Source organism: Xiphophorus maculatus, chromosome 22 (assembly GCF_002775205.1).
Source record: "Xiphophorus maculatus strain JP 163 A chromosome 22, X_maculatus-5.0-male, whole genome shotgun sequence".
Lineage (NCBI taxonomy): Eukaryota > Metazoa > Chordata > Actinopteri > Cyprinodontiformes > Poeciliidae > Xiphophorus > Xiphophorus maculatus.
In genome coordinates, this window is record NC_036464.1 from 11,108,729 (window position 1) to 11,121,471 (window position 12,743).

Consider the following 12,743-nt stretch of genomic DNA (forward strand, 5'->3'; position numbering starts at 1 on the left):
ATTACACTAGAATACATTCTGGGATTGTGAGAGTTAAGTACCTGTCATCTCTGCCAAAGAGCAGTCAATAGGTTGTGGAGAAACATAGTGACAGACGAATAGAAGAAAAAGCAAATATGGAGAGAAAAGGTGAGGAAGCATGGTTGTGTTTATCTTAAGAGAGGTTATGAACCGTTTTTATTTCTCAGAGATTTGGAGCTTGAGCATAAGTTGGCCAAAACTAACAGTTACAATGTTCCAGAGAAATGTCATTTTCTCACCATCCAACTGTAGCACCATAATGATGGTTATTTTCACAGCCAGCAAATGTGCTGTAATGCAGATGCTGGTAGTAACTTTTAGATAGATTAAAAAATAAGTACTCTTCTGGTTCCTCCATGACTTTGTTCTCCAAATGGTTATATAATTTGGTAAATGCTGGGATCTTAAACTCAACACATATGAAAACTTTTTTTTTCCTAAGGTAAGGCCTGGATCTGGCATAGTTTTGCACAGTAGTTTCAGCTGGCATATCAATCAACAAACTAGTGCACTAGCACTACACTGTGACATCATGTGGCCATCCCTACTGGCATTGATGCTGTTTGGCATTGAAAGTGTTGCGGCAATGCTTCATTACCACTACTTGGTCTTTTGGCTCACAGAAAACTTATGAATAAAGTGCACTTTCTAGAATCAAAAAGCGATTATCTTTATGTGTGGCTCTTAAGTATTGAATAGAGGCCATAGTGGAGATTGACTGTAGCTTACTGCAGCTTCAGTGTTTTACATGTCATATATCAGAATTTAGATTAACATTTTTTTTATAATAAATGACACATGGAAAATCAATCATTTCTATGGGAAAGGCATCTTTGGTTCGAAGCACAGTGGAACAAGGAAATCACGGCTGTTTGTTACTCCTTTTATCAGTAGGTTAAAAAGAAGTGTCTTGAATGACATGCTTGTCAAGAAAGTTCATCCAGAAAGGAAAGTAAAAGCTGACACTGATGTCATTCTTTCTCCCTCTTTCCTTCTGTCACTACTCTAGTTGTTAACAGGAACCTTGGACGGGAAGCTACAACTGTTTCAGTCAAGCACAGGGTCCCATTTGTCCCATGACACCAGCGCTGCTGTTCTTTGCATCTCTAACGTGACTGAGTAATTACAGCTGGCTGCAGGAAACACCAGGCAGCTTTCATTAAGGGAGCTGAAACCCACAGGCAAGGATTTTATAAGAAAGGAAGAATTTAAGTATTTTGTTTCTGTTGCTTTTAGCTAAATGAAGATCAAAAACACGCTAAGCGTTACTGCTGATGTATGTTCTTTTTTGTTTGCTATGAATTTTAAAAATGAGCAACACATTGCAGTTTGTTCATCTTGGCTAATCTCCCAATGTTTACTTATTTCCTTCTGACTTGGAGTCAGAGGAATGTCAGAGTTAACCACATTAATGCGGTAAGTCTGTATTTGACAATAGTAGATAAATTTGCCAAAAGCATTATTATAGATCATTCTAATTTCTTAAGCATTTAGACACTCAAGCATCACAATAACTATTGTTACTTATGTGGAACAGATGTATAGTATTACAGGCGGTGGCCACTATTTACCAAATCACTATGTCAGAGCATGACATCAACTGGGTGCAACCTTTTTGACTGCCAGAAACACATATGCTCCTACTGTTCATACTAACAAAACAGGCTTCAGTTTTTGTAGCTTCATAGTAAATCTTTTCTCCCCGAACCATGAGTAATGACATAAATATAAATGTTCGCAGGATAAAGACAAAAAGTTGTTTGAGTTCCATTTTATGCAGATGATGCACAAGTGTAGTCTATTAAAAACAGTCTGAAGGACATGAGAATGTCTTTAATACAAGATATATTCCTAAATGCAGATTTAGCTCTATGATTATAATTTGTAGCTAGAGCGCCATAATACATTGAGTGCGGCCCCAGAGACTCCTCGTCGCGGACGGCTGCCGGACCTCCTCCGAGGGTCCCGCCATCGGCGCCGCGGACGCCCGCCGGACATTTCCCGTGGGTTCTACCTCCTGCATCTCCGCCCACCCGGGTTGGGCTGGTTGTTTTGTTTTTTGGGGGGAATTTTTCTGGACTCCTGGCCCTTCCTGTGCCTCCGCCCACTCTGCTGGGTTGATTTTTGTTGTTTTTCGGACTCTAGCCCCCCGTCCAGTGCCCCTCCGCCCACCCTTGTCGGGTGGGCGGAGGGGCACTGATTTTCTAATCTAGAACGACCATGAAGCACTTTAGAAGGGCTGACATGAGGTTGGTGATTGCCAGTTGGAGCAGAAAATCCTCTAATCTGCAAATAAACACACTCCTCTTCTCTGCTTGGATACAAGAAGAAAACAATATATATATTTTCTTCTGTTGATGTTACTTTATAAATCATATCAAACCGCTTGCTTCTGTTTTCTCCAGAAAACGTCTACTACTGGTATTTTTGCAACACTTAATCAAATCTTCAGAGGCTTCAGAGGACTTTACCTTTCTGGAAAATATTAAAGTTTCCATCTTCACTCATCTCCTATCCATTAGGAAAGATATTGTACTTGATGCTGGTGCTGAAGATGGAATGATAAATCCTCTCCTGGGTTGCTGATTCATAGGAGTTCTCATTTCTTTCTTGTTCTCTGTCCAGTAGTCTGCTTTTGATTTATACTGTCTTTTTGGACTATGTGCTTTAATTGATTCCAAGGCCAGATTGCCATCTGTTTTATTATTTTGATTTCAACATATATTAGTAGCTGCCACATTTCTTATCACAAATTCTGGTGTTGGGTCTGTCGAGGATTATGTTTGTCTGTAGTATGTGGGATTTGGTGTCTGTTTTTGTGCTACAGAGACAGATATGTACTGGCAGTGCTGGGTTCATCCTATCATGGTGAGCTTTAGTGTTCCTCCAAGCAGAAAAATAGGAAAACAAAACATAATAAATTGTCTTTTTTGACTAAATTTATGAAGCAGCATTCTCCCCCCATCTGCGTGCTGGAATGTGTTTCTGGCGTTTATTAAATGAATTAAACTGCTGCTTTTATAAACTGAGTACATTTTTTAGACAAAGGTTATACATTGCCATATGCGCACATTCCTCCTTTGTGTGAGATCTTTTTTTTTTTTTTTGTATACTCTCTGGGTTAATCTCATCAGAATAGAATGGGGATGTAGCTGAAAATGGCCACACCTATAAACCCTCATTTATTCCGATAAAGAGTTAAATTTTTCATAAAATGTTTTTTATTCTGTTTGTTAGAAGAACTTTGTCTGGACCAGCGCGTGCACAAATTTAGGACATCGGGTAGAATTTGACACCACATTCTGTTTGTATCCCAGTGTTAATGCAAATGCTAAAATATCATACAATGTTGTCTCATTACCCCTTTAAATTTCAGTTTACATGCTCTTGAAGCTATATTTTGGTCTTAAATTTGTGAGCAATCAGCTGAATATTCCACAAAATGCTACAATGAACTCAAAGTTACAGAAAGTGAATTTCTACAACCCCTGAAAAATTTTGATATCCTTTGAAATTTCCTACATTTTGTCATATAAAATACACTAACTTCAAGTTGTAGACAGAATTAAAGCAGGATTTTGCTGTAAAACAATGAAATACATTTATGTCTCTCTTGCTAATTTTCCCTTATTGGGAGCAGAAACAGCTGGACAGCAGGTAGGACGTTGTTTTTTCTGGCTGATTAATTAAAAAGGGATTTGGGCTCTAAACATTTTACTACATTGTTTCAAAACAATCGAATGGAATAAATTGTACCATAAAACCAGTCAATGTGTGGTTTATTGAGCAGTTGTTAAGATTTGGATGACTAAGGTAATGATGTAGATTCTTTGAGAGGAAAAGGGAGATGTCTAGGAAATTAAATAAAGCTCTGTAAAGCACTAATTAAGCACAGCAGCAAACAGAAAACAAGCCAGGTATAAAGCATCAAAGTGCTGAGAAATTTCTGCTAGTCTCTTACTGTTAACACAACCAACACAGGCATCAATGACAGATCATAAAGTCAAATATCATAGACAAATTCCACACAAATAAAAAGCTACTTCTCTGTGAGGTGAAATTCTATTCATTCAACTATTGTGACGTTTTTAATGTATGCCAAATAATGAAAGGACACAAAAAAAAATCACCAGGAGAAGGCCTGTAACACAAAGCGGCCAAGAGCAGCCAGAGATTAATGGACTCAATTCTGGAAGGTCATAGACAGACACATGCACCCCGTAGAGCAGCCACAAATTAGTTTGCTAGTCAAGCAAAGGAGTATCCACCTCCAAGCCAAAGAGACGGTGAAGCCCAGGACTCTGCTCCCTCCCTCAAGGCCCCAGGCAGCAAGACTACCCAGCATCACACAAAGGATGTACCCCGCACCCTTCCAGAGCCCAACACGCTGGGCAGGCACCAGACCACTGGGGCTGCTGTAACTCAGAAGGACCAAGGAGGGCACATTACCACCCCTCGGGGGCAACAAACACCACATGGGGCCTCTGTCCAGTAGTAAACAGATTAACCAGTTACCAATCCATCACATGGCCAATACAGACCCGAAAAATCATTAATGGTTGCATTACATATTCTGTTTGAATTATGTCAATAAACCAAAGATCCTAATTGAACTGCCCTTGCACAGAGAGAAACTGAGAACTGCCTCAGCCAAGACAAGATCTTCTTCCAATGATGTAACGGGAAAACGACTCTGATGGCATGCTTCCCCATAGCACATTTAATCTTGTTTGTTCTTTGCATTCACAAAAACTAAGCCAAACATTATATCCAGCTCAGATGCCATATTGCAAAACTTAATAGTACTGCCAAGAAAACGGGCTCTCTCCTTCAAAAAGTACCACCATATAAACATCAAAATGTGATGGAGACGTTCCGGCATTTGTTTAGAAAATAGACATAATTACAAATTACGTTAGCTGTGCACTCTAAAACATAGTAGGTTAAAAACTGTTCAATCTGGGTTATTTTGTTTGCCTGGTCCTGGTTTAAAAATATGGCAACAGAGCTGGGTTGTGAGTTTATGTTTTTGATCAGTGATGACCATAACTTAGATTCCAAAAAGTATTTGGGTTGAAAAGATAATAATAATTAGATTAGAAATTGGAAATGACCATTTGTAAGGAATGCCAAAGCTGCTTTCAGTCTCTTTTCAAATTCAGAAAATTGGGCCACAGTTCTATAAACAACGTTTGGTTCAAATTAGCCAAACTCAGTCCTGACAGCGTAACCCAGCAGTTTGTTTTTGATATATACTGACTTTAATGAAGGTGTAAAAAGCAGTTTGTGTTGCTAACTACTAAGGTTAAATGCTAATGTTGGCAAAAGTGACTAAACCTATGCTAACACTTGTGTTTCTAGTGGCAACCCATTTATGTTACAGCTGTTATACGCAATAATTTTGCCATCTTTTTTCTCTTATTTCAAATTATTTCTGATTTTAATGTGCAATAGAGGTGCAGTAAAGTCTGATCAGGTTGTTTTATAGTTCAAAATGAAGATGTTGAGGCCCCTTCTAGACTTATTTCCATGAACTGGATTGCAATTTTTAACCATCATTTGGACCAGTCTCATCACAATGATCTCAGCTTTCAGGTTAAGGAAAAAGCCATTATATTTTGTGTGTTTGGGGCCTATCCTTCATGACAAATTCTTGGTCATGAAGTATCCTACTATTATTAGTTTCCACTGGTTTACCAGATAGAGAATAGTTTCTCATTCATATAAACTAATTTGATTTATACAACCCACTGACATTTGCATCAAAATGTTACCATTTTACTATTTCTTTTTTTCATTTTATATTAGCAGCTTGGTGACATTTCTTCAGGTTGTTATAAAGTTCAAAAGGGCTGCGTATTGATTTAGAATAGGTATCGTTTACCCTCTTTTTGGCCAATAAACGGGGTTACAATTTTTGACCCAAGGGTTAGTTAAAACTACCACCTTCTGTCAAAAGAGCATGAAACAATATTTTTTAGTTTAAGACATCACCCACAGTTTTCTGTTTGTAATGCATAAACCGTTTCAGCTTTCCTTATCCATTAATCATTCTTAGCAGACAATTGCCTACATGGTGCATAAAGAGTGAGTAGAGAAAAAAACATCTTTTGAAGCACAGCTTGTTTTAGCCTGAATGCAGTAACATTTATTTAAACTAAAATAAAGTATAACACAGAAATACAGCCTGCTTGGTGTTTGAGTTATTAATTATGGTGCTAGATTTTTTCAGTTTTACAGTACTACATACCCTTAGCAGCCACTAAATGTGTGTGACAGAAATTAGAAAATGTTACTGCTATGCATATAACTGATGCCCAACAGCGTTGAAAATCTTGGAAAAACATCCAGATGGAGCCACACAGGTAATGAGACTGAGAAATCAGTGTCTCCATCTTTGACTGTGTCCCAAGCAGTTCCAGTTCTGCAGTATGCAGACGATGACGGAAATACAGATTAGTAGCAGATGGTGTCATCCAGGGAACAAGGCATAAACATTCGGGTGCTTAACACTCCAATAAATCAACACAAGACCCTTGTGGAGTTTGCGGGAATATGGGGAAAACAGGAGCACATAGCACAAGCTTCCAGATTCCTGGATTAAACTTTGTTTTTTTAAGAACACTGTTTGGTTTCTGAAATTGAAAGGAAAGGCATGCATTGGTCTAATTAAATTTTGTATTACGATATTTCTGCTGCTCTTAGTTTTTAAAGAGGAGCCTGTTTCAGAGTTTAGTCTTCCCTCGGGTTACTCTGAGGTTAAAACATTCGTCAGTCCCATTAAACCGAGGTGCAAGGAGGAGATAAGATAATAGTTTGGCATGCGAGTCTAAACCATCATCTGTCTGCATATTTCTCTAGAGTATTAACTCACCCCATCAACCTAAACTCAGTCCTTTCACTGAACAAAGATAGTGTTTCAGCATCTACCATTAGTAAATTCCTTTCTTTTATGACTGGATTTTTTCCTCGAAGAGGAAATTTTATGTTTTCCTCTTAAATTATGTCTAACTAAGCGGTGGAATTAACAGCACATGTGGCTGGGCTTCACTACTTTGGATTGATGCGATTGGTATGCATGTCTGTCTCCAATGGAGCTTCTTGGACTTTCTGCTGTTTGTTTTAGAACACATTGAGCATTGTTTCTTAATGTTTTAGTGTAGTAAACCCTTATGTTGTCTTGCAGATCTAAAGTGACCCATGAGCATGTTTAGCTGTATAAAAAATACCTTAAACTATCTTTTTCCAACTTGAAATTTTATGACTTGTCCTAAATTGACCCCATCATTAGAAAAAGTGATACTTTGTTTAAACTATCTTTTTCCAACTTGAAATTTTATGACTTTTCCTAAATTGACCCCATCATTAGAAAAAGTGATACTTTGTTTTTGTTTATGTTTCCATTTGGGCTGTACACCACTAGGGCACAAGGATTGTCTTATGGGTCATTTCTGACCCGTGAATTATAAAACCATTTAAACAGCAGAAAAAAGTTTAAAGGTCACACAGAAACTGTCTCTCAAACATACACACACACCTACACACCCAAAGGTCACACACAAACTGTCTCTAATACATACACACACACACACCCCACACGCCCACCCCACGCACACACACATCAAATAAACTGGATTGAAGTATGAATTGAACTTGTATTTGACCTGCACCTGCAGCTTACCCTTCACATCATACAAGCTCCCAAACACAACAAAAATCAATCTCAAACATAAAAACAAATTCAGTTTAGAGGATATAAAGGTGCCTTAAATTAAAGTACCCCTAGTTGATTCCTTGCTGAAGCCGTGAGTAGATGTTTCAAATCTTGACCATAAGATTTTGAATATAAATCTTGCAAAATTATTTGACATCCTGCAAAATAATTTTGCAGGATGCTAAACATAAGATTTTGAACATTTTATGTTCACTGTTCATGTTGAAGGATGTTGTATGCGGGAAGTATTTTCATGAGTGACGTTCTAAACAGTATAAAAGAATGAATTGTTGACAAAAGTTACAGATTCTTGACTTTTTTCCATTTCAGTATAGTTAATTCAGAAGTAATTACTTCACATTTATATATTACAGTAATTAACCTTTATTGTGTAAAAGAAAACTTATGACAGTTGGTTTGTTGTAAAAAGAAAAGAAAAGTGTAATACTGTTGATCGTCTTTTGTTGTTGTGTAACAAGACAAAATACATGATAAAAAGGAATTAAATTGAGTTGAATTGATAATTAACAGATTGTTTCATTATGCACAATAGATTTTGGATTTCAAATTCAAGTAAGCTATTTTATTTTGGGGCTTTTGTTAGGGTGGGTCATTTACAGAATGTTAAGATCGCACGAAGGTTAAAGGGAATAAAACAGCTGAGACAAAGATGTGGTTAAACTCACTGTTCTAGTTTGGTTTCCAATGGAAATTTGAAATTCAACAACTCTGACATACATAAAAATAGTGTGTCATTCTTTGCTACAACTTTGCTTTCAGGTTGTCTTGTTACCAACGAGCTGCAGCCATCATTTCCTTGGCCAAATAAGATTTAAATAAAAATAAAAAATAAAATATATATATATATATCAAAATTTAGGAGCCAAAATTTCATGTAATACTTTGCCAGGGTTTCTCCTCTCTCTGTTAGACTCCAGTTCTTCCACACAAGAAAATGTCCAATTCTAATCCTAACTAGACACTGAAAGTATGTCTTTTTGCAGGAAGCCATGGCTGTATCTCAGTAATTTGCCCTGAATGCTTAAAAATGTCAGTGTGTGGAAAGGATGAAGATGCCAGCAACAAAACCTGGAGTCAATAATGAGAAAAAACATTCTGACTGGAACATAGCATTCCTGTTAACTGCATTTATCCTTTCTGTGTGCGTGTTTTAATTCTTTGTAGGGTACATTCTCTTCTTATTTTGGACAGTATGCCCCTTTTAGATATTCTATTTTATTTATTTATTTTGGTTGCTATCGACTCCACATTTTATTCTTTTATTTATTTATTTTTATTTATCTTATTGTTCAATAATGTGTGGAAATCCTTTTATAAAAGTATTTTCCTGCATATACCAGATCACAGTTTTATACTTTTTTGTTGCTAACTTAAAATGAACAATATTGAAAAATCTATTTCTTGTAAAATAAGTACTTTGGATAACTACTTGATAATGCATTACATACTCACTTTGTCATTAGTGGTCCATTTTTTAACAACCCTTTTATGTGTTGAAGTGAAGGGTTCTATAGGGTATATACTGTATATATACTGCTTAGCCAAACTTTTCATCCCTCTTTAATTTTATTTCACATTTCTGCATATTACAGCTTAAAGATATAAAGTATTTTGTACAGACTTTTGGAAAAGAAAAATCAAAAGAACTCTCCTTTGGAGATAGAGTGAGAAGTTTGGTCATTCATGAGGGACTCAGAGTAGAGCTGCTGCTTCTCCACATTGATGTGGCATCTGGCTTGGACGCCTCCCTGGTGACGTGTTTCAGGCACAACCCACTGGGAGGAGACCCAGAGGAGGACCCAGGAGAAATGTATGAATTACTAACAAATTATGAAGCAACATGCATATCTACTCAGACTCTATCATGTGGATGGAGGGCATCTATGAACATCAATGTTCAAATCTTCATTCACATTCTCAGTTCAATTTTGGTCCTAACTTTGACTGAGACTTTCTTAAACACATGTTTGAATGTGTGTTTGTCTAAGCTACTGCAGGTTGTTGTCCTGCTGGAAGGTAAACCTTCAACCCAGGCTCAAGGTTTTTTGAAGACTCCAACAGGTTTCCTTCCATGATTTTCATTTTATTCAATGAACTCAGTCTTAGCTGAAGAGCATTCTTGCAACAAGAGTCTTCCACCATCATGTTTCACCATAAAGTGACACATGATTTCAGTGGGAATGGTATGTTCAGGGTAGTGTTCAGTGTTAGTTTTCCTCCACAAAAAGCATATTCATTTTAGGCTAGAAATTTGACCAGAGCACCTGGTTACTTACTCATTGTTGCACCCTGCAGATGGCTAGTGGTGAACTTTGAATTGGACTTTCTATTAAGAGGGGCTTTCTTCTTACCACTCTTCTGTGAAAGCCACATTTGTAGAGTACATGTTAACAGATCCTCCCATCTGAGATGTGGAGCTCTGCAGCATCTCTATTTTTCAATGGATGGCTCCTATAAATCAAAATTTGAGAGGTTATTTTAGAATGCAAACCTGCTTTAAAGTTCTTAACGACTTTATCAAACATCTGATGTCTTCACAAATAATTACACAAATTCTGTAAATGACATCTGACATAAATGTCTTCTGTATATGCACCCCCATGCCGTTCATATTTTACATTTCTTTGAACTTTGAGTTGTATGTTCCTTTTCATTGGCCAACCTCATAAAATCAATGTACATACAGATCTGTGGTTTCATTGTGATAAAATGTGGAAAAGTTCAAAGTGATAGGAATACTTTTCCAAAGCAAAGATTCATTGTAAGAAGTTATTTTGATTAATTAATTTGTGTACCTTTGAAGAACGACTTTCAAAGAAACAGAATGTAGAACAAATTAAATTTTAGGAAAAACTTCAGACTCCAGGGAAGTACAAGTATTACACATTTTCTTTGAATACCTTTGTTGAGCTCTTCACCGCTGGTGTGAGAACCTTGGCTGCAGAACAGATGCTAATTATTGACTCAAGCATGACCCTGTTTAGCGCACCTGAATGAGCAACAATGCAGGATGAAGTTGTAAAGGGTGAGGAGCTTCAGCTATGCTGCAGCACCTTCTGTGCCCAGGGACCCAAGGCCAGAGCTCCTCCTCCTCCTCCTCCTCCTCCTCCTCCTCCTCTCCTCTCCACAGAAGAAATCTCACCCTCACTTCATTCCCTCTCTCATATAATGCTGGTCATGCTCCTTTTCCTGCATACACATCGGAGTTTTTGATGACTGTTGTCTCACTCTATTTTTGATTTTCAAACTTGTTAAGACACCTATTTCCCTAAAACATTAACCCACATTTCTCACAGCTCTTGCTCAGTATGGTCTGCCATAAGTCCTTCTATAAGTCAAAGTACAAAACTGAACATGAGGATCTGGAAGTCTACCTAATGATTGCATCTTAGGTAATCACAGTTAGCTTTTCCTTTCTGAAAAGCTAACTGTGAAAAAAAACATGATGAAAGGCAAATGAGCATTCATGTATTCGCCTAAAAGTACAATTTACTTAACTTTCCTTCATCTTTTTTGATATCTCAATTTTTTAAAAAGTCAAGTACTTTAGCTTTTTACTTTCAGACCTAAAATTTGCATAATATGACTCAGCTCTGAGTTCAAAATACACATCTAGGAATAAGTTTTAGCCTACTGAATTAAATGAGGCTTGATTGAATCTCTACTGTGGTTTGCTTTCATTAAACAAAGCAAACCACAGGCAACCTGCATCCTGGGACAGTCCTCAATATTCCCTCTCATTATCTTTATACCAAGGATTTTGGCTAAACTCACATTTAAAGACAGAAGCATCCATCGGATAACGGTGTAGCAGGGGTACACTTTAAGCTATGTAAATATCAGCTTCATTATATTAGGAAAAACAATGGGAACTAATACTTGCCAGGATCAAGAATCTATTGTATTATAAACACACTTAAGTTTATTTCCTAATAATTCAGCTATGTAAAAAGAAATCAAAAAGCTTAAAAAAAAACAAATATCACACATTATACTTTGCAAAAACAAGGAAAAATGGAAAATTTCCTTTATAACACATGCATTTTTATTAAAAGGAGATAAAAGAGGGAGTGCTTTTTGGGTAAAAGTGTGGAAAGGGAATTCAAAGTGGCAAGCCACGTTTTGATTCCTCAGCTTCCACCACCAGAAATCTAGGAATAGAGTAAGAAATCAGACTCCCCACTTCGTTCTCTGGAATCAGGTTGTTGGCTCACTCAAGGAACCGACAGGATCATTGCAGTTGTTCTGTTCTCTCAGCCCAGCATCCCAGCTTGGCTGAATGGGAACTCTCAGCCCAACAGCTTCTGCTCAGGCCAAAAAGTCACACAGACAAAAAGTCTCTTAGTTATACGTTCGTTTTTGACATGCAGTTATAACCGAGTGAGGCTGGATTTTTCATAAAAATTAGACCAACATAGCAAAGTGTATAATGTAAGCAAAAATGTTTATTACCTCCAAATCTTAAATTGATGAAGTTTTATTCTAAATGGAGTGGGTATGATTTCATGCTGGTTCTCTTTCTGTGTTTTGATTCTAAGAACTACATTTGGAGTTAGCAGCTTTTGGAGAAAGCTTTGCTACGAGGTGCTCATTAAGCAATCAGAATTGGACTTAGGGAAATGTGTGTCCCCTTACAACAGCTGGAACTGTTTTTACATTCAAGATGTCCAACATGTAATTACTGTCTTGAAGAAAACATATGTATAAGATTACACAGATTAACACATAAATTGCCATTTAAAACTATGAATAAGTCTGGGTTATTTCAAAAGCTTCCTGATTTCCTTAATGAGCAAAACAGGACCTATGAGACATTTTAAGCCATGCAGTCAAATATTCAGACAGGAATCTTAGCATAACACTTACAAAAGATTGCCTTAATGCAGCTGTGATCCTATGAATAATGTTACCCAGGAAATATTCTGTGGTGTTCAATTTACTGACCATATATCAACAACTACCACCCATGCAGGTCACCTATAAACTT

General features: G+C 37.1%; 1 protein-coding gene across 4 annotated transcripts in view; it reads left to right on the forward strand.

Annotated features, from left to right (window-relative positions):
- wdr27 (WD repeat domain 27) overlaps positions 1-3,778 on the forward strand; it is a 36,763-nt gene extending 32,985 nt beyond the window's left edge. For 3 of the 4 annotated variants that reach the window (XM_023326892.1, XM_023326893.1, XM_023326891.1), the window contains one exon: positions 1,031-3,778. In XM_023326892.1, the coding sequence (XP_023182660.1) occupies positions 1,031-1,144 (114 nt within the window). In that variant the 3' untranslated portion in view covers positions 1,145-3,778. The remainder of the gene's footprint in view (positions 1-1,030) is intronic. The other variant, XR_002752030.1, reaches the window with a different exon arrangement.
- The last annotated feature ends 8,965 nt before the right edge of the window (positions 3,779-12,743 follow it).